This window comes from Agelaius phoeniceus, chromosome 2 (genome assembly GCF_051311805.1).
Source record: "Agelaius phoeniceus isolate bAgePho1 chromosome 2, bAgePho1.hap1, whole genome shotgun sequence".
Lineage (NCBI taxonomy): Eukaryota > Metazoa > Chordata > Aves > Passeriformes > Icteridae > Agelaius > Agelaius phoeniceus.
This window is the reverse complement of record NC_135266.1, coordinates 14,793,235-14,820,119: the sequence shown is the minus strand read 5'-3', so window position 1 is coordinate 14,820,119 and position 26,885 is coordinate 14,793,235. Positions and strand designations below refer to the sequence as shown.

Genomic DNA, 26,885 nt, shown 5'->3' with positions numbered 1-26,885 from the left:
TGGGGATAGAGCTGCATTGCAGCTCTGGCACAGGGACCAGGGGTGAGCATTAGAGCTAAAATGGAGCTCAAGCCCACAGAGGCTTTGCCCTGATAAGGTTTCCTGCAGTCCTTTCTCACATCTCTGCCTCTGCTGTGCCTTATGGTGCTCACTGTGGGTATGTGTAGTTTAGGGACCTGCCAAGAAGGTAGCTATGTTTTGTAGCAAATTTTTATAATTAAACTTAAGGATGGAGACTTTGCAAGGCCTTTGTCAGTTCGGATTATTTAAATTCAAGGCTATGTGTTAAAATTTAAGGACTCAAATTGCAGCTCATGGCCTGGTGCTGAAATAACTTTCATACTGGATGTGGCTTGTTGTTATCTTCGTGGTGGCTGTTTGGCAGCTTACCTTGAAGCCACGGAGCATTTACTCTAGGCATGCACGTGGTAGAAAGTGCAGCAGGTGCTTGAAGGAACATAAAAGTGAAAATGGGTCAAGAAAAGTAAAAAGCAAGTGTGAAATCAACAAGGTTCAGTAAAGCCAAGGAGCAAACTACAAAATAGGAAAACAGTTAAGCAGTACTATGGCAGAAAGTAGATCTGAAGGTTATGAAGAGAGTACAAGCAAAATGGTAGCAATTTGAAAAGTGGTATTATACTTGTGTATTGTTATTTCTGTTTCTCAGCTGTATGTAAAATAGAGTAATTATCTTGTTACTTCAACCTGGTAAAGCCTCACAAAAGGTGCACAGTGTATGAACATAGATTATCTTGTATCTGTGCTTATGGAGGAGAAGCTTTCTGAGGCTGTTTTGATGCTGAAATGATAAAGGGAGTTTGTTGAATCCCTGTGATAGGTATTTCTTAAAAAACAGGTCAGGACAATGTCTGCCTGGAGTGATCTAGATCTTCTGCTTACCTTAGCATGGGGAGTGAACCTCCTAGAACAGTGCATCTGGCATGGGTCTTGTCACATGCTCATCAATGTGGTTTTTTTTTTTTTTTTTTTGCTTGTTTTTGGTTTGTGGTGTTTTTTATGGGGTTTTTGGGTTCTTTTTAATTTGTTTTGCATTTTGCATTGTTTTGTTTTGGTGCCAGCTGCACACATGCAGGTGCAGTAGGATGAAAGTAGCTGGAGAAGTTTCTCACGTCTTGTTGTTGTAAGGCAGGGCTGCTCTTGCTCCCGCCGTGTGCCGCCATCTGGCGGCTCGCTGCGGGTAGGAAGCGTTGCTGGAACGTTGATTGGCAATCACTAGGGAATTTAGAGGAAGCCTGTTGGATCTGGTCTTCTGCTGCAGTCTCCTGGAAAAAACCCTTTAATTCTTTGAAGTACATGTGGGAGATCTGATGAACTCTGTGCCTGCATGTTTTGCCTAAATGCAATCTCTTTGGTTGTTTGCTGTCATTTCAAAGATAGTTTGTCTTTACAGGTGAAATGCTGGCTTGAACCAAGGTACATCTCTATGGAATTTAAAAAAATCCTAATACCCACAAACAACATACCCAAAACAGTCTTAGCAGACACTTGAACCACTTTTAAAAAGTAATGCAGACTATTGAGTGATATCAAGGATTGTGGCTATGTACTGCATCAAACTGACCCAGCTCAATTTGAAACGCTGTAATAGTTCTTTTTTTGTTTCTCTGTGTTAAAATGTATCTCAGTATAGTGTCAGAATGAGATCCACTTAATCTCAGAGAAATGTCATTCTTAACTGAAGATGGGAAGAGGTTTTGTCATGTTTTTTTGCCTGCATTTTGTTTTTATATTGTATTAATTTCTAGTCATGAGCTGATTCTTCTACAGAGGCTCATTAATTATGTAAATTCCATCTCTTAGAATAGAAAGAAATTTACAAGTACATTGTAGAAGTTGTACATAAAGAAGAACCATGTATGCTACCTGTCCTTTAGCAAGTTCAATATATAAAATGTATGACTGGTAAGTTTCCTATACATGTTAAGCATTAAATGTGGCAAATTTTCTTGGAAGCCTCTCACGAATATTATTTATTGTGGTGAATCCACAGTATGTTTGAAGTGGATTTTGTTTTAAATCAACATTCCAAATTTTTGTAATCTTCTTTCATATTATTTTTTCAGGTTGCCAGCCATTTTGAGAGGAGGTGTTATTGATAGATACTGGCCCACAGCTGATGGGCGCCTGGTGGAGTATGACATAGATGAAGTTGTTTATGATGAAGATTCACCTTTTCAGAATATTAAAATTCTGCATTCAAAACAGTTTGGGAATATTCTTATTCTCAGTGGGGATGTTAGTAAGTATCATCTCATTTAAGGATCTCTGGTATGAAAATGTCAAAAGTGTTGTTTTCTATCCTGCTATGGCAGTTTTAATAGATGTCTAAGGGTAATGGTTCAGATGCTGGAAACTGTTTGTGCATGTACACATAAATCTGTTCCTGTATATTCAGAATGTTAATCAGGCTGACCAGAGTAAAATCTAGAGTTAAAAAAAAAAATAAAAATTTCCAGAGTAAGTATCTTTGCTGCAGAAAGTGGCCTGGGAGATTAGAAGATGGTGTTCTATAGCAGAGCTTGCTCTCCTCCATTATTTTATATGAACTTTTCTGTTTGCCAGTCCAACCCTCTAAGAGCTTCTCTTTCACAAACAAGCTACTTTATCAGTCTTCAAAGTACAGTGGTGTTCTAAAGAAATATGAAGTGATACCTAGCATGTATGTGTATAATCCTGCTGCTCCCTTGATTCTCTTAGGTAATTTCCTGCTTGGTGAGGTATAGGACAGCTGTATCTCAAATCATTTAGCTGTTTTATTGGTGAACAAATAATAGAACTTGAACTCATAAGTTAATCAAAACAGTGACCCAACCTTTATGTGGGGGTTTTTATATGTGGTACTTCATGCCTGCTGACCTTTGTATTTTTGAAAGTGGACTTAGGAAAGGTGGACTGCTGTTCATTAAAGCTGGAGACTGCTGGAAAATCTAGGCAACAAAAGGACTATGCTTTGTAAAATATCTTAGTTCTGATGTTGAAAAGGACTGACTCTGGTAAATGAAGGACGTTGCTGTCCAGGTATAGAATACCGACTTTCACTCTAATGGCAGAGTAATTAAGAAATTGAAATACAGCTTTTTGAAATCATTGGAAGTACCTCTAACAATTCAATTAGCTTTCTGCAACTGTCAGGAGGGCTTCTGTGCAGATGGCAGCTGAAAAGCACTGTTATTGAATTCATTAGCAAGGTATTTTCTAATCCAGATAGAGTTGTATTACAAATCATCAAATTGGATATTCAATTATTCTAGCCAGAAATTTTTATCAGAGTTTAATATAGGGATGAGGTTTTGCTTGAACATTATGACAATGTGCCTTGTAGGAAGGGAAGTATGCCATTACTTATTTCCCTTCCATGGGATTTTGAAATAACACGTTTTCTCATTTTGTTATTGTGCACTCATAAGTGAGGTGGTGATTGCCAGGCAGAGTGACAGGATATGCCACAATGTGCTGCTGCACAAAGCTTGGCCCTGCTAGTGTGTGGATCTTGGTCCTTGTTGTTGCAGCTTGGGAGTGTTACTGCCTGCTTTGAAGCTAATGCTGGCAGCAGGCGAGCTGCAGGGCCCTTCAGCACCTGGGTGTTGATGGTCATTTTGTTTCTGTGCAGGGATCCACTGGTGTGCATCTAGGTTGCTCTTTTTAGCTAGGGTCCACAATGCATTTTCAGAAATTTCCAGATCTATCTCTTGCAGGATAAGTCTGAGATAAAAACCCACTGAAGTATGAAGTGAGAGCATCAAGTTACAAAGACTGATGGTTTTGCTCTGCTACTTTTTCTCTTGGCACACAGTACTTCTCAATGCTGAGGTGGCCATTGTTGGGCTCATGTGGAGACCTGGAGAAATCCTGTGTGGGATTCTGAGAGGAATCTCATTACTTGGACTGTCTCTGAGAGCCAGGTTGTTTCTGTAGGTGTTCTTGCTTTGGTCTGTATTGTATCACCTCTCGATTAATACTCGAATAATGAGAACTACTGAAGATTTAATATTGCTGTCCAATTCTTTCTTCCTTCCATTCAGATCTGGCAGAAAGTGACCTGGCATATACTCAAGCCATAATGGGCAGTGGGAAGGAAGATTACACTGGGAAAGAAGTGCTAATCCTAGGAGGTGGTGATGGAGGTATACTCTATGAGATAGTCAAACTGAAGCCAAAGATGGTTACTATGGTAGAGATATCCTTTGACAAATGGCCCATCATTCATATCAACCTGAGCTTTCTGCTGATACCCTAGCACTGAGCATAGTTACCTGTCAGGTTACCTGATTTGCATGAGGAGATAGGGTCTAAAGTGAAATCTTTTTGTCAACTTAGAGAGAGCCAGTGACTAAACATTTGTGCATCATTATGCAACACCTGCTTTCAGGTTCTCAATCCATACCATAACTCTCAGTAGCAGTTTGCATAAGGCTGGAAAGGAATGCCTTTGTCATCAGACTGATGCTTTCTCTAATAACAGAAGACAGGTCTGTCAAGTTTGGGCTCACTTCTGCCTTCTTGAGTTTGTCTGTTTTCCTAAAGAAAGCTATAAAAAAATAATGCCTAGAAGCAAAAAAACTTAATCAATAGAAATGTCAGGACTTGATGAACTGTATTGATGAATTGACCAACCCTGTTCTAAAAACACCAATACAAATCAAGTTTTCAACATTCTGTAATTGGTATAGTTTGTAACATAAACCATTGTTAGCCATATGGGATGTTGATCATCCTAGGTTTTGAGATCTATTTGGTAAGACTAAAAATAATTGTTATAAAAATGTAGGTTAAAATCTTAACCTAGTTTAACTTTATGGAGTTATCAGTAGTCTTACAATTCACATTTCAGGCTTTCATAGTAATGATAGCCTAAGCTATCAAAAATATTGGTTAAAACTAAAAAGAAGCACTTTGTGATCATCTAATTGAATCTGGAGTACAGATCTATCTATGTACCAGTACAAAATCTATGTACTGGTACATAAGGTTGATTATTGCAGTATATATACCAGCAGACACATCTAATTACTTCTTTGCAATGCCCCTTTGTGAACTTGTTTCTGAAGAGGTAGAAGCTCTTACCTCTATTTCTGGATTATGATGCCTTGACAAACTTCAAACATTGACCAAATGGTGATTGACGGGTGTAAAAAACACATGCGGAAAACGTGCGGAGATGTCTTAGACAATCTGAAAGGAGACTGCTACCAGGTAATGTTTTGTTCTTCTTTCATTGCAAGTCATATTTCAAATACACATAGACCTAGTCTGGAAGGACTGCTGTGGCAAAGTTTTGGGGCCAAGTCTTCTGAATTAAGTTTGGGAAGCTTTTTTCCTTTTGTATGACACTTGCATATTTTATAACTGGAGTTTATGTTGGAAGTATTTTAACTCTCCATCTTCAGACTTCTAAAATGATTGCATATGTAGCTTTTAAGGAATGTGAAATAGGAGAATGTTTGCTATAACTTAGAAATAAAGAAGAGATAGCAGTAAGAATGTTGTGTTTAACATCATTGCTTAAACTGTTAAAAAGAGAGAAGAAATGTGTTTCTTAGCTGTTCTATACTGTTGAAAATAGCTGAATTTGTAATACACATTTAAGAATTATTTTTAATTTGCAGGCAAAATCCCTTAGTATTACACTGCTATGACATTAAAATAAAAACCCCAACAGATGTCATGCATCCCTGCAGTTGAGTTCTTTGTGCATCATCTGACAGCACTTACAAATGAGCTCAGGTGTAATCTGACATGTTTGTGTTTTCATTACTGGCCCTTAGATGTTGTCACAGCTATTAACTTACAGGAGTTAGCTAATAAAAACACACTAAAGAAATAACAGAAGTTACATGCTATTCCATGGAAAGCAACAGGCCTTCATACAAATACCTTATTTAACTTACATGTTGGAACTGCTAACTGTCGTCAGCATTTGGTAGAAAGAGCAGTGGTCACAGATCTAGGAACTTCAGTCCTGGAATGCCTGTGTTTTCATTGTCATAATTACTACAAAGTTCCTCCTTTCTATATGATGTAAAAAGTTGAAAGTGGAGCCTAGAATTAAACATGTATTTAATTTTGTAATTTTTTCTTCCTAATTTCTGTGAATCCACATTTGTTCCTTTTACCTGGTCATTTTAGGGTATTTTTAGGATTAGCAACAATATTTCATTCTTACAGGTTCTAATTGAAGACTGTATTCCTGTACTGAAGAGGTATGCCAAAGAAGGAAGAATGTTTGATTATGTAATTAATGATCTGACAGCTGTTCCAATCTCCACATCTCCAGAGGAAGGTAAGTCTTCTAATTTATTTGTTTCTGAGAATTTTCACATTTCTGTCCTTCTGCTGCATAATAGTGTACAGCATAAATGCTTTTATTTTTTTCAATTTAAAAAGCAGATCTAAGAAAAAAGACAGCTTTTTTTTTGAATATTAGAAAAGACTAGCAAGTGCCTAGCACTCTTTTCAATCTCTTATTCCAGAATAATATGAACTCATGTAGCTCTTGAGAAGTATTTGGAGTTCATACTCCAGTAAATTTTCCTCACTGCATAACTTATTGAAAACTTCAGGAAAATTCCTGTGAAGAAAAACTATACTCCTGCCATCATTGCCATTGTGTATGGTTTGCATTTGTTTTTTTTTAATCCAGGCTTTATTTTTTTTTAAACTTTGCAAGTCTTGAATAATGTAATAAGTAAATAAGCCAATAATGTGCTGTTTTTCAATCATTGCCCATATGCAGATTCCACATGGGAATTTCTACGGTTGATTCTTGACCTCTCAATGAAAGTCCTGAAACAAGATGGAAAATACTTCACACAGGTATGATACTTGGCTGTAATAAAGTACTGCTTTATTTCTATTGCAATTTGCATAGTTTCAGTTAAAAAATATAAAACTAACTAAAAACCTACTTCAAGCTGGTTTTCTCTCTTTAATGACCTATCAGGCATTTTTCCTGAAAGTTAGGATTTGCTAACTGACTTGTCTTTTTTCATTATTTCAGCTGAATATATAGTGCTTTTGTCTGGAGTTCAAAAGCATAGTTTTAAGACAAAGCACACTGCAGAATATTGCAGCTAAACAATTCTTAGAAAAGCAGAACAGATGTACTTCATTAAGAGATACATGGCTTTTAAGCTAATGTCTCTAATTGTAGAGTGTAAAACATAGAAATTTGTCATTCATTGAAGTGTGAGAGTGACATAGGTGCAGTGGGATGAGAAAATTGGTATAGTCACCTCATAGGTAATAGAATTGTGGTATAGCTTTCAACAGATAATACTTCAAGTAATCCTGAATTTGAAATGCCACAGAGTTGTGTGCTATTGTACAAGAATGTGACAGGAGCCAGGGGATGGTTCAGTGAAGTCTCAGTCTCTGAAGTTATATTTCTTTTGTCATGCTCATAAACTAGTCTTCTGATGTGTGGAGAATCTAAGTACTGTAGTTTAGAATAATACCCTTAAGCTCTGAAATATATAGAAATTGGTTTATTGTAAAATTTTGCTGGTTTATAAAGAAAAACAAAACTTGTGGGATGAGGTTTCTGTCAATTCTAATATGCTGCTCTATTTTAAAATGCTATGGTTGTATGGGTAAGAGAAATTATCTTGTAGTTGAAATATAAGATATGATTAATGTGGTTTTACCACACTTTGAATTTTAATGGCATTGCTGTTCTGTTAATTGTGGAATTATTTGTGGCAGATTTTGCTATCAAAAGGACACTAAATGTTTTGGAAACAGAGCAAGTCATGTTGCAGTTGCTGTCCTTGTAGCATACACAGTGATACTAGCTCACCTTGTTGGAATGTAGGTAAATGTATATCTGGGAACAGGTTTTGTTGGACTTTGCAGAAGGACTCCTGAGAAGCAGCTTGTGCTGAAAGCTGAAATGATGGCTGTGCTGCAGGCAGAGGGCAGGGGGGTTGTTCTGTGTCAGCTGGAGCCAACTGAGGTGGGGACTGGTGCAGCCCCTGCTTCTTGTTTTGTCCTCATGGGAGGAGATAAGTCAGCTCTCCAGCAAGTGATTGCACAGAAAGAAGGAAAGGACAGCAATCCTGAGCCAGCCCTGGTGGGTTTTAGCTGTTGTGAAACTATGCAATGTTATATTTTGTGGTCCCAAAGCAACAAGGTGGTACGTGGCAGGTTGGGAAAGAAACAATATTAAAATTGATGTGGCTTAAAATTGAACTTAGGGCTAATGGGTGGCCAGTGAAGGGCTGGAGTATAGAAGCAGTGTTCTCTAGCAGTTTAGTCTTCCTGAAGATGTTGAAGAAAGGGCAGCTAATACTGGGGCAGACAGCTATCAGAGCTTTGATACATCTATTGATAGACTACTCAGCCCAGTTGATGGTCTTTGTAGCCACTTCCCAGTTGGGCCTGAAAAAAACAAAGTAGTCCTCTGTAAAAATGGAATAATCCTCTCTATTGGGTTTATATGGCCAGGTTTTGGTAGTGAGGGGGAGTGGGAAGGGCTCCCCATGTCCAACAGAGGCAATGCCAGCTGGCTCCTGGGTGGACCTGCTCCTGACCAGGGCTGAGCCCATCAGTGACTGTGGTAGTGCCTCTGGGATAAGATTTTTGAAGGGCCAAAAGTTGCTGCACAACAGCCAGAGAGAGAAGTGAGGACATGGGAGAGAAACAGCTCTGCAGACTCCAAGGTCACTGGAGGAGGGGCAGAGATTCCCCTGCAGCCCATGATGAAGACCATGGTGGAGCAGACTGTGCTCCAGTAGCCCATGAGGCTCCACAGGGGAGCAGAGATGCAGCTGCAGCCCCTGGAGGGCCCCATGGTGGAGCTTGTGGATACCTGAGGGAGGCTGTGACCCTCTGGGAAGCCCACACTAGACCAGGCTTCCTGGAAGAACTTGTGACCCTGCAGGGGACCCATGCTGGAACAATTAATGAAAAACTGCAGCCCATGGAAGGACTCCTGTTGGAGGAGCTCATGGAGATCTCCCATAGAGGGAGACCCCACACTGGAGCAGAGCAGAGTGTGAGGGAGAAGGGGCAGCAGAAATAACATGGGATGAACTGACCAGAATCCCCATTCCCCATCCTCCATCAGTGCAGGGGGAAGAAGTAGAGAATTTGTGAATAAAGTTCACCCTGGGGAGAAATGAGAGGTAGGGGAAGGTACTGCTAAAATTTGGGTTTATTTCATATTATCCCACTCTGATTTGATGAGGAAATTGAGTTTATTACCCAAGTTGAGTCTCTTTGCCTCTGACAGTAACTGGTGAGTGTTCTCTCCCCAGCCTTATCTCAGCTCTTGAGCCTTTTGCTGTATTTTCTCTCCTTTGTCCAACTGAGCAAGGAAATGCCAGGGTGTTTTTTGTGGGCACCTGGCACCCAGACAGGATCAACCCTCCACACCCTCAGACAACTCAACAGTCTGGCCATAGGATGAACAGACTTTTGGGGTACTTCAAATAAAATTAGCTGTCTATAACTTTGTTTAAATTACTTAAATTTAAATTCAGTTGAACTAACTGAATCTGGCTACTTGGAGGATTGGTTTAACTATAGACAGAAGGTCAATACTACCAACTTTGGCAGCTTAGTCACACACTGGGAACTCATTTATGAATTTGAATGTTCTGTTGTGTTTGCTATTAAATGCCAGTGGTTTTATCTCTCTGGAATTGTGAATTTAAGTTACTTTTGGTCCAGCTATCTACTTCCAGGATGCTTATGTTACACAGCAAGCATTGCTGAAGAAATCATGTGCCTTTTAAGGCAGTTGTGTTTTTAAAATGCAGGACTCTGTGTGCCCCCCAGCCCCTTCTTTGCATTTTGGTTCTCTAAAACAAAAAAACATTAAATTTCATCAAGGGAAGGGACTGAGGGAATGTCCACTTACTTGTCAGAGATCATCTTTGCTATGGTGAGGAAATATCTCATAGGAAAATGCAGCAAAAGGATCGTTGTCCTGGTGACCACTAGCCAGCAATTACAGTTGTCTCTTCTGCCTTGACATGTTATACTAAGATTGAAAATTTCTGTTCTTTGCAGTTTGTAGTCTGTCCCCTTGCACCCTGAACAGAATCATGTGCATCTAATTAGGTTTTCATTTATATGAATGCCAAAGAAATGCTTTACCTAAAAGTGGAGTTGTGTTTACAGAATGCCATCCTTTCCCATAATGTATTGCTGTCTGTCTAAATGCCACTGCTGGGAAAAATAAAGGGAAATGCTCATCACCTCTTCATTGAGCTCTGCACAAATTTTAGAAAATGTTCTGATCTGCACGTGAATTGTCAGCAAGCAGGATCTAGTGCTGTCTAACTCCAGATGGATATAATTTATCTGAGATTAGAAAAAGAATTATTTCTGAAATGCTGCTCTTAACACACCTGGTGGTTCCCTCGGGATTCCTTCCGTGGTGATCCTCGGAGCAGTCTCCAAAGGCTGCTGCAGGATGTCCCGTCACCACTAGGTGGAGGCAGGTAACCAGTATTGCCTGGCAGTTGATGAACATTTATAGAGATTCTGCCTGTGGAAGGTTTTTCAGACTATTTATTTGTATTCCTAGGAGATACAAGAACTTATGTGGCCAATTTTAAGATGCAGGAGGGACTTCTTCCTTTTTTTCATCTCTGAAAAGATATAAAAGGGCAGTTAATGGATGTCATTCTCTGCTGCTTTAAGTTTGTGTCTGAGTGTGTTTGGGGAAAAATGCCTCTATTTTCTCTGTGCAAATAGTAATCACAGCTTAGAAAAAAAACCTGTATGAGTAGCAGCTGTGCTTTACACACCCTTGCTTTTCTAGCTGTATCATCCATATTGAGTGTTGCAGCCTACACAGGATCTGCACAGAGAGACTTTAGGGCTCTTAGCCTGCAGAACTTGCAAACCTGTCTGTAGGTTTAAGACTTGAAGCTTGTTTGTAAAAACTTACTGTTAAACATAATCCCACCACTCTGAGGTTCAGTGGTCATATGGTATGCTCTTATTTCCATTCTTCTTCTGAAGCTGAAGCTTTGAAGTGTTTAATGATATGATATGATAGGAGGCCATGTCTGTGGGTTGCTTGGTGTTATGTTCTTCAAGGAGAGAGAGAGGTCCAGGCTCCCAGCTATCACAGTGGAGAGAAATGGGAATTGATAAGGTTGTAAGACCTTGGTGTATCCTGAGGTCCACTTTCATCTCTAATATACCTTCCTGGCAACTTGTTTTCAGACACTCTTAAGTGTTTTTATAGTATTGGACTTTATAAAAGTATGATTTTTATATGGCCCAAGTGATTACTTTCAAGTGAGTATATATACTTGTAGATATCAGTATGATATGTGGCTTTTCTTTTTCTGAGCCATCACTCTTGTGCATTCACAGTACCATGTGAGGATTGTCCCAAGAGATGTCAAGCCATGCTCTGTCAGATGCAGAGACTGGTTGCAAGGTTGTCTTTGAGTGTCAGTGGATTATTTGTAGCTAAGAAAATGCCTTTTTCTGTGCTAAGTTTTTGTTCTGTTGATCTAATCTTTTGAGGTCGAGAAGGCTATAATTTTCAGCCTGTTTATGTAGTAGAACCTTTAAAAATACCTCTGAACAGGAATTTGTGACTTCCTGGTTGGGGTCACTCAGCCCAGGCAGGATAGAACCTCAGACCACTCACGGGTTCCAGTAAACAGCACTGACCCACTGAAGGGATCATGTGTCTCCTGCACCAGCATGTGGCCCTTCACTGAGCTGTCTCTTCCTGGCCACTCTCTCATACAGCCCTCTAAATGGCCAGACAATCATCATGTTGCTCCATAGTTAGACTCCTTTTTTTGGCTGCTGTGTGGGCTTTCTAATTAGCATTTCCATTGAGGGAACAAGACTCTCCATGACTGAACCATGAAAGGAGGCTGGAAGAATGGCTGTATGTCCCTATGTGAGCCTCTGTGATTTCTTGGTAGTTTGAGAGACTTTAAGGAACAGACATTTTCATTTCCTTATGTTGCTGAGAGTTTAGCCAGTGGAGGTACTTACAGTTGGGTTTGCCTCCATTATTTCCTTAACAGCCCTCCCTGTCCCCCAAAACCTAAGCCTAGCTTTGATCTAGGTGTTCCATGCTCTAATAAGTCTTACTGCTTATTAGTCACTCTGAAGGGAGGAAGGATAAAATCCAACCATGGCCATGCCCAGTTCTGGCACATCATTTTAAAATAAAAATAGAAACCCATGCTAAACATAAAAATTAAACTTCTCTGGCATACAGTCACAGACAAAGGTGGCCCATGACAATGACATATGGGGTAAGACATGTAAGAAATGGGCAAGTATGGAAAAGGGACTCTCTCACCTGCTTTCAACTCACTAGTTTACTTTCTGAGGGTTGGAGGAAGCATAGTGGCCTAAGTAACCACTTGATGGACACATCCACTTTATAGATGGGCAGAGTTAAATGGAACTTACAGGATTAATTGAAACAATTTTTTTTGCTACTTACTTTAAGGAATGTTTTTGGTCTGTCCAGAACTGTGTTTCTTATTTAAATTTGTTGTGCATTGTCCTGTAGAAACCTAAAAATGAAACCCATGGAACTACACAATTTCTGCCTTGTGAGAGCCCAGAAAAATGCATACTGGGAGATGGGCATGAGCTGTTGAAGTGAGTGCAAGCACTGAGCAGACTCAGGATGCAAAGGCTGTTTTAAGGAAGGTCTTAGAGATTAAGATTTGTTGATCTCAAAGTTAAAACTACCTCAAGTACTTTTGTGTCAGAAAGATATGTCTTAAGGGTAAAAAAAAAATAATTCATAATTCTTACCTTCCTAGTTCTTACCAAATTGTTTGACATGGAACAGAGATTAAGTGAGAGAGGCTGGGGAGAGGAGTTTGGTAAAGTCTTTTGTATATATTGAAAAATTGGCTGAACCCTGTGGGGAAAATAAAAGGAAGTGATTTTGCTTTTGAAAACATGTCATTGGTGAGTCATCTGCTTTAAACCTTGTTAAACAGCATTCAGTATTAGCTATTGTTTGAGTTATATGGTGTCTGTTCAGAACAAACAATGCATGGCTCTACCACATAGCTCTTCATTAGGCAGTGGGAGTTAGAGTGAACACTTGCATTCTGAGCTTGGTTCCCTGTGGCATTTTGGTGATACTGGAATATCTAAGTGTGATTGACATTGTTACTAACACTGTAGTCTTGGTTAATAAAGCTGGTCATGTTTTAAAGAAAGGTCTTAATAATACTGATTTTTTTCAACAAGTTTATTGAAATAAGCCTTAAGTGTCATAGATTTGATTTTTGGAGTGCTTAACTTTGTGTTGAGTAAAGACAGGTAGTTAAAAAACATAACTATGCAGAACTATAAAATCCTGTAATGTTTGTCCAGAAGAAAAATGTTGATAAAAGAGCCAGATGAGTTGTCTGAAGCTTTAGGCAAGATCTTGATTTGGAGATTGGAGAGTTGTGGGTTTGAAAAGTAAAAATTATTTCTTGGCGTGTTCATTGTTCCTGTAATTTGTTTTCCATGGTGTCTGCAGTGATTTGTCTCTTGCTGGAGAAGGGAGAAATGATGAAACATTGAAGGACAGTCTGGGAAACTGTATACTCTTCTATCATTGTGTATCCTGTTCAACTTCCTACGTAATAGTGGTGTGCTCTGTAAATTACCTAGCAGTGCTCCTATTTGTGACTCAAATTGCACACACAAATTGTTTTTAGTTTTCTTTTGCATTCAGTCTGATGTTGAAACAAAATGATATGTTTGGTGAAGGGCAGCTGAACCAAAAAAAACCACCACAATCCCCTGGATAATAACAGGTTACTAAACAAGTGCTGCAGCAGTCTGTTCATTGTGCTCAGTTTGTGTTAGTCTTCTACTTTTGACAAGTCTCATTTCTTTTCTGATACCCAAACATTTGGGTTTAGAAACCCAAATTTTTATTAGAAAATTTCTATATACAGCAAGTCATTTTCCTTTACCAAATAAACATGTACTGGTTTGTTTGTGCAATATGACCAAAATTATAATCAAACATGTTTTATGCAAGTTCTTTTGAAGGAGTGCTTTCCCAAGTATGATTTTTAAAAGATTAGAGAGTGATAGAATAGAGTGGAGTCATAGGATTTCGTGGTGTGGTAGGGCCCACAACAATCATCCAAGTCCAGCTCCTGGCCCTGTACAGGAGAACCCCAAGAATCACATCATGTGCCTGAGACCATTGTCAAGATCCTGTGTTAAGATTTTTTTTAAGTTGAGGTTTTCTTTTCTACTTGTGAAGACTTGAGCACAGTCCAAAAAAAAATTGAGCAGGATGCAAAAAATTCAGAGGAAGATGAGTGGAATGAATTCTCTTTTCACTTCCTCTGGAAATAGAAATGTTTTAAATACACTGTGAAAAAATCCTACCAATAAAAAGTAGGAAAAATAGTATAAATCCCAAAGTCAGAATGTACATTTTACAGTTTGATTCTAGTTATCATGTGATGTTGTTACATGGAAAAATCAATGTAAATGGAGCTGTTTAGAAATACTGATTTCAAATGTCACCTCTGCTTGTTTTAGCCTCTGCCTGTTGTATGCTTTATAGAGCACAGATAGTACTTGTTCAAGTGCATCTTAGTTCCTTGCTTTTTGAAAATGAATTTTCAGTTGCATCTGTGTGCATGTAATAACTTAAAGGGCATTTAAAAAAATCGTGGAGCACCAAAAATAAGCTGCACAGTAAAACAAGTCTTTCATAAAGCCTCTGCTCCAGGATTTAAAAGCTTTGCAGTGTCTTAGCAGAGCAACACAATGTGTGAAACATAGGCAGTCAGACACTGGAAGCATTGAGTAAGTCCTTGGTGCCTGGGGTCCTCATTTCAAGTTAGGGGTCCTAAAATACTGAATAAGATGTGAATGTAAGGGAGCTGATTTTTGTTTAGATCTAGTGTTTTCTAATTGAGTCATGTGCATTCTTTCACAGTCAGGAGCAGGTTACACATGTTATTGAATGGCAGGAACAAATGAGATGCTGCATTCAATAGTCAGTTAAAAAAAATAAAACAACAAAATTATGTGTACTTGAGTGTACACACAAACACTTCCTAAGTCCTTCAGAGCAGCTGGAAGATCCTGTCATTCTGGAGATAGAGGATCTTGCTTTAGACTTTCTAACACAGTTTCTGTGCCTTGCATTTCTTGCTATCATTTTGTAGGGCTTTGGCTCTTGTGCTGGATCTTTGGGACCTGTGTGTAAAAAATTTCCTTTTTGTTCTCCTTTTTATCTTCTTTGGCAAACGTTCCTTCACTAGAAGTAGTAAAATGTGTGGGAAAGCTGAGGATTTTTATATTGAGAATAGCTCTAGAAAATGCTAGTTAATGCTTCTGTATCTACTGATCAGAAATCAGAAGAGGAAAACAGGGTTTGTGCTAGATCACAGTAAAAGACATTTATACTATATGCTAGTAAAACCCAACCACTAGGGGAGGATGGGGACACTCATCTCCTGAAGATCTCATCCTACCCCACAGATGGCCAGACTGGCACATACTGTGTGGGCAGGAGAGATTCACAGTCATCATGTAACCTGCTGTTGATGTGCAGTGTTTCAGCATGCTTGGTTTATCATGTTTAGGGCCTATAGGTTGAGCTGAAGATTCCTCAGGAAAGTGGTGGAAGTAGAAGACCACAATTGAGTTCATTTGGCTGTCAGTGTGCCCAAGGGCCTTTAACAATATCTCCACCTTGACCACAGTCACAGAATATATTTTCTCTGTGCTGTGCCACAGCAGCAGTCCACTTCTTTTTGGTGAGTCTTCATTCAGTGCCTCCTACCTGGAAAAAAACAACCTGAGTGATTTGTAGACCACGCAGTGGTGACTGTATTCAACTTCACTTAGTTTCAAATTAGTATCCAAGTAACTTGGATTTGCACACTCTTCCTAAGACCATTGAATTTAAGGTTGTAAAGTGTTTGCTTGTCTACTTGATTAGGTAGTCAAGAAACTTGACAAAGGTTTTTTGATTGAACTTACACAATTGATTTTTATTGCTTTGGATTGTTGGTGTTTGTTCAGCCTGGTGTTCTGGTGAGCTCACTGTAACCACTAAATCTTCAAATGTGTTATGGGTATGGAGAATTCAGACTTCTAATTAGAGCTTTCTCCATATGGGCACCCCAGCTATACATTGCAGTAACTTCTGCTTCTTACTAATATTTAGCTGGGGACAAGGTAGTGCTTGCAAATTGGAGTTGCTTGGGAGAGAGTTGGGTGGGGTTTTTGTTTAATTTTTTTTGGGGGGTGGGGTGTTTGTTTCTTGGGATTTGCTTTTTTTTTCATTCCTCACTCAATTCTTGATGTATTTGTATTCCAAGAATGAGATGTTGTTTCACCCCTAAGACAAAAAAGTATTGTAGGAATATCTTCTTTTTCAGAAGCATGACATGTGGAAACTCAAGACAATGTAGCCCGCAGCCAGAGAACTTCTATATAATTTGATATGTTTTGTCACATTGCTTTGTGGAAGAATCTGTTTAAAATTAATAGGCTATAGTTTTTTAAAAAGTGCATTTAAACACTGTAAGATCTAGGCAATGTTAAATAACTGAGAAAAATCTGGATGTTGTAATACTGTTTACTAATAAGTTTAAGCAATTATAAAGAAAATGGTTATGGAGTAGATGTTATAGGTAAACAACACATGGTGGTCTGTTTTAACTGGAAGCCCTCATATAATGATTGCTTTTGCTAATGAGAATATAGATCATCCCCCCCCATACTTACCCTTTCTTGAAAGGATACAAATTGTTGTTTGCTGTAGGCAGAATGAAGACAAGCTGTTCAGTGTTTGCATTGTAAATATTAAATATTAAGAACAGCATGTATCTGGTTCTGAAATATGTGGGAGCCTGGCAGTAATGTCAAAATGTATATGTTCATCTGAAATTTTGCTTATTTGCTTGATTGTGACTGGGATTTTTTTTTTTTCTTCAGGGAAACTGTATCAATCTGACTGATGCCTTGACTCTGTATGAAGAACAGCTTAGCAGGCTTTATTGTCCTGTGGAGTTTTCAAAAGAAACTGTGTGTGTTCCCTCCTACATGGAATTGTATCCTTAAAGACTGAAGAAGACTGGAGAGTGTGTATTAATAAATCAAGCAAGCGTAGATTGTTTGGAGGTAATGAACTCAAGCAAAAAGGCAGTTCTGATTTAAATACTTAATGGTTTTTTTCATAGTAAATGAAGTATGGCAGTTTTGAGGATAATTGAAGGAATTATTTTCTAAAAGTGCTATAAATTCACAGCTGGTAAAATGATCAGCACCTTTCATGAATAAGCTGTATTTTTGTTAATGTTTTGAGTGGTGTATGTGATGTAGGATAAACTGTGTGATAAAGATAATGCTGCCTGGGAGTTCTGACAAGGCTGTATCTTATTTTCTTTTCTTCTTTTACTAAAATAAGAAACTAACTTCATACAGATTACATGATCCAGATCTTTAGATATTATCTGATAGAGCTATTCTTGAACATACAGTTCAGACTTTACTTTTAAGGCTGGGGAATGGGGAAGAGTAATTCCCAACAATAATTACTAGTTAGTGTTACTGGAAAAAATATTCCAAGTAGAGGGTTATGCCTATTCTCAGCAACCTCCCATTCCTAAAAATAATCCTTCATAATTTCTTCAATTTGTGGGTGGTAAGGAAGTTATGTAAGGAGCCTAGAAGTTTAAACTTCAAGCCCTTAGTGTGAGAGGGGCATTTTGATCTGCTGTAAGGTGGTTCTGCCATCTGCACTTGCCTTGAGTGTTTGCTGCTTTTGTGGGATCTCCCTGGAAATATTTCTGCAGAGTGAAGCCTGCTGTGGCTGTCTCTCTTGACAGGAAACATCTTTTCACAATCTTTGTATTCATAATACATTAAGCACATGATACTGCCACAGCCTTTCTTGTGTTGTGTGTGTTCATTTGCCTCCCTCCTGTGTCCCTAAGCCCAGTAGTGCTCACTGCTGCAGCCCCCATACCGACCCCATATTGACCCCAGACTGACTGCAGCCAGCTCCTCCTGCTTCTCATTATTGTCAACTCTTTGGGAAATGCAGATTGGACCTTGCATTTTCAAGACAAAAGAATGTGAAGGATATCAGGATACTTGCCCTTAAAGCTTACAGTTTCAGAGAAAGTGGTTATTTTTCCCTTTATGACTGCCAGGCCTTAATGGAACATGTATGTGTTTTGAAGAGTAGGCATCTTTGATCTGCTGAGTCAAGAAGGGAATCCAGGTAGATATCACTTTTGAGTGTTTTCCCTACCCTTTATGAGCTACCAGAAGTTTTCAGAATTTAAATATAAGTAAAAAGAACTGCATTTTAACTGTGTACAAGTGTTGCCTTTTTTCCTTAACTGCTTATTTTCTCCAGATGGGTATTCTACACGATTTGGAAGAAACAGACTGACATCTGAACATCAAGATTATTTGAGATGATCCTAAATGTACATGCTGCATGGAGCATATAGGCCTGCCACATGCTGCATATTGGCATCTTGAACCTTTAAATTATATGCTGTAGATGATCCTGAAACTTAGTCATGCTATTGATTGTGAATTCTTTAAATGTTTTTTTATTATTATTTTAATTTAAAAGCAAATGGAAAATGTATATTTTGACGAGCTAGGGTGTTATTTTTGAAAGTCAACTTAGATGAATAAGCAGCAAAACTATATAGCTGCTGACTGCACTGAACCTTTAGAATGTGATCCTTTTTATTTTTTTGTAGATCTTCACAAACTGGTTGATTAAAAAAGACATCTTTAGCATTTCATCCCTGAAGGGTGGTCCATGGAGTTTTTGTTGTTTATGTTTTTCCAACAGATTTTTCATTTATGGTGCTTTTTAAAAATGGGAGAGGGTTTTGTGTGGTTTTGGTTTTTTTAAATGAACACTGCAGTGCTTCCATATAGAGAAGGGCATAACTAAAAAAGAAAAAAAATCTTGTGGGAGAATACCCCAAGTCCTTTGTTGCAAAGGGAAGAAAGCCAGTCTTAAATTTTTACTTACCCTAGCAATTCATCATTGCTGTAATCTCTGCTGCAGAAGAATCTTTGGCCTTTTACCTCCTGGATTTTTTTAGTTGCTGCCATATTGATTATTTGGATTCTGATATGGATTTGACAGTAGCTTTCTACTGAAGCATGAAGATCAAGGCTGCGTTTTTATTCCACCATGGTGCAAGAAATTGAGTGTAATGAGGTGCATGTGGGCATATCCTCTCCCCAGCCTTATGGGAAGCACTAGATTTTTGAAGCAAAAGTTGGCTTAGAGGATGAAGAAATATGGGTGTGATATGATCTATCTTTATGTGCACCTGTACTGAATGTTTTGAGGTGTGTGTGCTTCAGTAGGGTCAATGATGGCTGTATTGCCACAGATGGCCCATATTTTCTGAGGCTCTTGCTCAGTTAGGTTCACTTGCAGTGTAAAAATCAGTAGAAGCTGGGGTGCCTTGTAGTTCTGTTCTGGAAGAAAATGCATTTTTCTTCAGCAGTTTCTCATGCTGTCAGAAGTTATATTTTTGTAAGAGCTTGCTATGTAGCAACTAAAATATTTGTGATTAAAAATCCCACTTGAAAGGAAGTAGGAAGGATATGACCAATATGTGCATTTTTTACTTTTCCAAGGTAGAATAAGTAGTGCACTATTTCCCTAAACACTCTAATCCTGAGCAATGATCTTTCATTCAACACCCATATCAACATTTTCTTAGTTTTATTGGAGAGAGTTGATTTGCCCCACCAATATACTGTTAATGAAAACAAACCATACAAAAGCTGTCCTTTATGTTTCTAAACCATACATAAAGAAAAATGTTATTGCATGCCACAATATATAAACTTTTCATAGACTCTGAGTAGCCTATGCAGAATTCCAAAGTGATACTCAAAAATGTGGCAAAATTTGCTTTTTCTTTGGCCTATAATTGGTCTAAATGTTTTCAGTTTGGATAGCCAGTTAGAAGCATTTTTCAGTCGTACTATTTTAAATTATCTCAGTTAATTCTCTAATATACACAGGGCACAGTTCTTCCATGGCCTACAGCTTGTGAATCACTGAATACTCCCAAAGAACAGAGCTTCCCTCTAAATTGAACAGTTTCCTATATTTCCCTGAGTGTTCTATGTCTGTTGTAGGCATCCCAGAAAATACTTTGATATTATTACCTGTAATCTAATAGAGACTCTTCCTTTATGATCCAGGACTGCAATCAGTTTGTCTAGCTGCAGATGAATGCAGATACCCTGTAAGCAGGTGTGTCCATAATTTTGCAAGCATGAATATTTCCATTGGTTCTTGGTGTGATTACTCATGTAGATGAAACGAAGCCCACAGGGACAGAGTTCAGAGCATCTGTGTTCCTGGGTGAGCTTGGCAGATGTAGAAATCAGTCACAACAGGTGGGGGTAGTTTGGTTTTTAGCAAGGAATTTTGTGAGCTAGAAGATGACTTAAATCTGCTCGTTGTACCAGGGCTTGTGCTTCCCTTTGGTATCGCTGCACAGGGAGCTGCTGGGTGTGCAGGGATGTTCTGGAAAGATTCCCAGAATGACCAGGGGACCTGAATTGCATATTAGTAGCTGAGAGGCAGCAGTGCTTGCAAACTTTTCAACTAATAGGGTATGAAGAGAGTTGGAAGAATTTTTTTGTCTTTAACTTTTTTAATGTAGTGTTTCACAGTGATAGATGCAGTATAAAGCAATTCAGCAAACACTGAACATTATATTTTTTTAAGTTGCTGAATTGATTCTAAGCAAATATATATACACATTGTTAGTCTTTATTTATTTGTTGCTGTAGTATAGATTTTTTTAAAAAGAAAAACAAGTATCTGTGTTAGAATTTTCAAATGCAAACTGCTATAGCTGATCAGTTTTCCATGTTTAAGGCCCATTGGGAAATGGCTGTGAGTGCTGCACTATGTATGCAAACAGTTCCCAAGACATGGTTAACATTAGAGGTTTCTTAATTATTCTTTGCACTAAATGCTGCTTCCACCTAGAAGTTACTGATTGATAGTAGTTTGTGCAAGGAGAAGACTGCTGGCATTGTATCTACTGCATCGGTGCATTGCACGTGTTACAATAAAGGTACGCTGTCATTACTTGTGTGTTTGAATTGTTAAATCCACTGTGGATTCCGTGTTCAAATGACAGAATCTATGGGTATGATGCTTGCCATTGTACCTCCTTTTTCCTTGTTGCATAAAGGTACTTCTGGTCCTTTTATTGAGTATCTTTTCTGTCTCAGATTAATAAATTGTTATTTTCCATATAATAAATGCTCAGATAAGATACTCTGTATATGGAACAGTGCACTGATATTTGTAATGGGGTGGGAGTCACTTGATGCTTCAGTGATATTTGCCTAGAAAGAGTTAATTATCTGTACAGCATTTTAGATGTGAATTCTCTAAAGGCCTCTAAGTGGAAGTTTGAATTTTTCTGCTAAAGCAGTAAGTTGGCTTTAGGGGACAGTGACTCATTGTGTGGCACAGAGAAAAGACAGGCTTAGGAGAAGTCAGTGTGACATTGAGAGTGATGGAAACTGGCACAGAAGTTTAGGAAACACGGAGAAGGGCACAAACAGGATGGGCACATCAAAGAAGTTATTAGTCTTACCAAATCACACCCCAGAATAATGTCATACAATGAAAGAAAGACATTACTCCCAGAAAATATAGAGAGATTTACATGAATTTCAGCCAACTGGGAAAGAGAAATATTCACATCTGCATTAAGTACAGTGATAGCAGAAAGCTGGCTAGTAGGGAAAAAGAAAGGGGAAAGGCTTAACTTTGAGGGGAAAAAAGTCTCACACATAGACTGAGGGTAGAATAAGGAGTAATTTTGGAGTCCCTGCATGCAAGATAGGTATCTTGGGTTTTTATTTTTGCTGTTTGAGAGTCTGAGGTGTTGACAGCTTGCTGGAGGGAACAAGGTTGAGGGGATGGGTGAGAGGAAGAGAACTCAATTTCTTATTTTAATTGAGGAATAGGAGACTGCAGATGACGTTGCCTGTGGGTAATAGGAGAAAGCTGACAAACTTTGCCCACAGAGAGAAGAGTAGCTGGAGTCATTAGAGATGCCAAGGGAGCGAGTGAGAGAAGTAGCAAAGTAAGCAAGTGCTGCAGTGATTAATAATAGCACTGAGCAGCTCAGAAGTGCCTTTTTGAAATGTGGAATGCTGTAGGAAGCAAGGAATGTGGAATGGGAACTGGGAGGATATCAAAAGTTCATACTGTGGTCATACATGGCAGTGAACTTGAGCTTCAGAGGTAGAAGTCGAGAAGGTAGAAAGAAGGAAAAGTAAAATGTGAAATTAACTTCATAATTGGAAGTGTGATGAGAAATATTCCTGTGCAGTGTCAAGAGTGGAGAGTATGCAGGGGCAAGATGCATTAAGTTGAAAAGAAACTGAGGAAATGAGCCAGGAGAAGGAACCAAGAAACAGGATAGCACAACAGATGTGGTGTGGGGATTTGAAGAACACATCTGGACATACAAAAAAGTGCCAGTCACACTGCCCAGCCTGTCCTCTGATGGTATTGGATGCAGAAGAAAGAGAAATTGGAAACATTTGGGTTTGTTTTGTTGTTGGTTTTTTTCTAACTGAGTAATGAGTGCAAGATGTCTTCTAAGTATTTTAGAAGGAAAAGAGCTTAACTGCTGGAAATTAAATGAAGACTAAAAGGAAACTTCAGATTAAGGAGTGTTTAAGGGTAGACTGATTACTGAAGCAAATAAATACGAACTTCATGAAGTCCAAAGGCAGGGCAGCTGTGGGATTTAACTGTTGTGGATTGTCACTGAGCATGGAAAGGGAGGAAGGCAGGAAGATACCTGTAGCTTCTCTGCTGTCTTCAGCTCATGGAACTGGAAATGCTGATCAGAACTGGCAACTGTATGATAATAACTAAAAAGCACTGCTACAGCCATCTGACTTCAACATGCCATGATAACTTTGTGTGTGTTACTTGAGAGAAAATTCTCATCAGTGATGAATGCACAGCACAGTGTGCCATATTGCCTGTGCAGCACCCAAACACAAAAGTATGTTATTGGTGTATAATGGAAACATTTTAATGCAACTGTTCTTTGTACAGACACAGAAATGCACCAATGGAATTAAACAATGGTTTTAGTAGATGGGAATAACAAAGATGAATGTGTACAGTTCTATGAAGCCTTTGCTTATTCTGGTAGCTGCTAGTGTTATCTAACACTTCCCTGTTTAACTTAATTATCAAACCTGGTGGCTTTGATTTTTAAAATTATTTTATGCCATGCTTTGTCCTGATTCTGCTCTTAAGCTCCTCACTGGACATTCTGTGAAATTACTTCCTAGTGATTGGCATGTCTTGTAACACTTAAGTGTTTTCAATGATGTTTTATAACCACTGGTTAGTTAATTAGGGTGGAAGGATGACAGGTTTTTTTCAGGAAACAAATTTTTGACAGCTCATTGTTTAAAATCACAATGAAGACTGACAGAATACTTACAGGAACATGCCATGACTTTTCTTTTTAGAAAGGACCAAATACCGTTAGAAATTTTCACTTGTGTCTTGAATTAAAATGTTTATACTAGAATTGTAAAATTCTTACAGTATATATAACAGTTAAATACTAAGGAAAGGAAAGTTATGTGCTGGCATTTTCTGGAGCTGATTTGCAGACAGCCATGTGCCTTAAGTTGTAGTCTAGATGCACTTAATAGAAGCATGAAGATAATCAACAATTAACCTAATACTGCCAACACTAAAGCATGTCCCTGAGTGTCATATCTGCTCCTTGGATGGTGACTCATCTGCTTCCCTGGACAGCCTGTTCCAGTGCTTCACAAGGCTTTCAGTGAAGAAAATGGTTCTGAAGAGCCAGTGTAAACTGCCTGTGGCACTAAGTGAGGCCACTGGCTCTTGTCCTGCTGTTTATTACTGGGGGGAAAAGAGTGACCCCCACCTCTCTACAACCTCCTTTCAGGTGGTTATAGAGAGCAGTAACGTCTCCCAGTCTTTTTCCAAGGCTGGAGAAACCATCTTGCCTCAGCTGCCCCTCCTAAGGTTTTTGCTCCTGGGTCCCTCAAAGTGAACCCCCAAAGGCCTGTAGAGGGCCCTGAGTTTTCTGTTCCTGACTGTCAGACCTTCAGCCACTGCTGAGGCCTCACCCTCCTCTGGCTGCAGTTTGATGGCTTCTGAGAGATGGCCTTGTGTACAGAGACTTCTGTTTTTTGCTTTTCTTTCTGCACTGCTCCAAAGCAGAAGCATTGCCTGTGTCTCCTGGGCAGCTGCAAGGGTCGCTCATGGTGCAGGTAAATGGGTGTCTTTGGCCCGGGTTTCTGGGCCTGGGAGCAGCGAAGCTGCAGTGGCTGGGCTGAGAAGTGACAAAATGCTGCACGGTGGAGTTGGGAACAGCCCTGTGAGCAGCTAGGTGAGAGGAGAAGGGGAGAAAGTACTGCAGACATCGGAGGAGAGATTGCCCTGGGGCCCTGGGCAGCGCTCCAGTGGAGCATGGACTCCCCTGCAGCCCTTGGAGGGAGCTAGGCCAGAGCAGGGATCCACATGCTCTCCACAGGACTTGCACTGGGGCACGTGGCTATTTCCTGAAGAAACTACAGCCCCTCTGGCAGCAGGTTTATTCTGAAGGACTGTGGCCCTTGGGTGGGATCCCACTCTGGAGCAAGGGAACAGTGTGTGGAAAATGGAGCAGCAGGGTAGAGTTGGTGGTAGTGACAGAGCCCAGCTCGGTGCCTTGCACCTCTCAGGGGAGCAGGGCAAGGAAGGGGCAGGAGTGAATTTGAACCCAAGAAAAAAGATGAGGTGTGAGAGGTGTTTAATCTTTGTTGCTCACTTCCCTGCATTTTTAACTGGCAACATATTGAACCAGTTTGGTAACTGGTAAAATGATGAGTGGAACAGAAGCTCAGCTGGAAAGAACATCTAGAGCAAAAAGAAGTATCTAGTCCAACTTCCTGACCACTTCAGAGTGACCAAAAATTAGAGCACGCTGTTAAAGGGCATTACCCAAATGCCTCTTAAATGCTGACAGGCTTGAGGCATTCACCACCTCTCTTGGAGGCCTGTAGGATGGACATTTTTCTTAGGTCTCCCTGGAACACCTTCAAGCTTTAAAAAAACAGGTGATAATTAGTTATGACTGGGAAAACAAGAGAGGAATTTAGTGCTCTTCTGGGTAAGTAGGGCAAGAGACAGCCTCATTAAAACTGAGGAGTCCAAGCCATTTTCAAGTTGCTGACTGCTTAGCCTGGAGGCATGAAAATACTAACAACTTTTGGAACTTCTGGAACAATGAAAGAGGTTGTTCTCTTGAGCTAAATCTAAAGAGCCAAACTACTGCTGAACTTCTCTATTGCAGTGTGTTTTCAGCCTAGGGGCTGTGCTAGGACTATTTTAAGGGCTTGCTCCCAATACAGACCTAACCCTTAGGTTTGCAGAAGCTAGAGGGTAGAGTCCCTCTTGTCCCCTTCTGTTTCTAGAAATGCTGCAAATGATTATGAGATGTATGGAAATTTAATTAGCTGTAACTGCTCAAAGATAAATATTTCAGACTTTCTTGACTGGAGTGTTTTCTAAGGTCTGTTTAACCCCCAGTGCTACAGCTTATGGGAGAGGGTTGCTGTGGAGTCATTTATTCCACTAACTGTGCCATGTGAATGGTCCCAGCTATCTCTGCCCTCTCATTGCTTTGGCTTCACCCTGTGTTGTCCCCTCTGCCATGAGAGTTTCAGGGAGCTGTCCCATGGCCATATGACAAACCAAGTGGGTTAAAAACAAACAAGCAGAGATGTTAAAGGTAAATGGGAAACTGATGTTGGTCAGCTACACTGCTGAAATGAATGGACAAAAAAAGCTGTCTGTGCTTCACATAGACCTGTCTGGCTCCTCATGTGCTGGCAGACCTCAGTGGTGAGCAGGAATGGGAAGTGGTGGTGGGATTGAGAAGCAAGCCATGCCAGGTGTAGAATATGAAAAATGCTTAAAGTAAGGCTGCAGAGCACCATGGTTTATACTTGCTTTAGAAATAGGGAGAGGAGTTATTAAGGGGGTTACCTCTTGTTTTTTTCTTTTCTCTGACCCCATCTACTGAATTACTTATGGGTTCCTTCCAACTAAAGATATTCTATGGTATTTTGATTTCAGTCATCCAGAAGTTTCAAATCATTTGAACTTTTGACAGCACATAAAAGGTGAGCTAGTAACTTTGATCTAGTGGGAATTAAAAGCTTTATCTGTGTTAGTACTCTGATGGTGGTGTAGCTTTGTAGGGGGATGTGGTTTTTTTTTTTTGTTTTATTGTTGCCATTCATACCTTCAAAACTTTTAAATAAAATTTTATGTCAGCAATTTGGCCGTCTTAGTTGATTTTGGTTACATGGACTGATTTTTTTCTGTTCTTCTGAGAATTAGATTAAAAATATGATAATACTAAAGTTTCAGATACATTTTCTCACAAGGAATTTGTTTTAAAGAATATGGGGACAGCACCCATTTTGTGCAGTGTGGGCTTCCTTGCCCTTGACCTTCTTTGCTCTGTTCTTTAAAAAGAAAGAAATGTGAGGCCCATTATTTAATTTCATTTTTACTACAAGCAAAATCAGCAAGGTGGTTTTAGATACCTTTGCACAAGGAGTGCTGTTACATGCCATCACAAAGGCAAGCCATTTCTCAGTGAGTTACAGTGGCAGGGTACCTGTGGGGGCCATGGTGAGTTCCTTCATCCAGTAGAAGTGTTTTTCTGTACTGAGCATGCATTATTTGGGAGAGCAGAACAACATGGTCTAGGTTTGGATTGTGCGTGTGATCTGGCTTTCCAGCACCTGCTTGGCTGTCTGGTGCCAGTGAGTAAATTGTTTTCCCGTGAACAGAA

The 26,885-nt window shown here is 39.4% G+C and overlaps 1 protein-coding gene across 1 annotated transcript in view; it reads left to right on the top strand.

Annotated features, from left to right (window-relative positions):
* Positions 1 to 21,103, top strand: part of SMS (spermine synthase) — a 43,807-nt gene extending 22,704 nt beyond the window's left edge. The window contains exons 5-11 of the mRNA XM_054627792.2: positions 2,085 to 2,260; positions 4,044 to 4,200; positions 5,127 to 5,214; positions 6,187 to 6,301; positions 6,755 to 6,834; positions 16,939 to 17,054; positions 18,368 to 21,103. Coding sequence (XP_054483767.1) covers positions 2,085 to 2,260; positions 4,044 to 4,200; positions 5,127 to 5,214; positions 6,187 to 6,301; positions 6,755 to 6,834; positions 16,939 to 17,054; positions 18,368 to 18,410 — 775 coding nt within the window. The 3' untranslated portion in view covers positions 18,411 to 21,103. The remainder of the gene's footprint in view (positions 1 to 2,084; positions 2,261 to 4,043; positions 4,201 to 5,126; positions 5,215 to 6,186; positions 6,302 to 6,754; positions 6,835 to 16,938; positions 17,055 to 18,367) is intronic.
* The last annotated feature ends 5,782 nt before the right edge of the window (positions 21,104 to 26,885 follow it).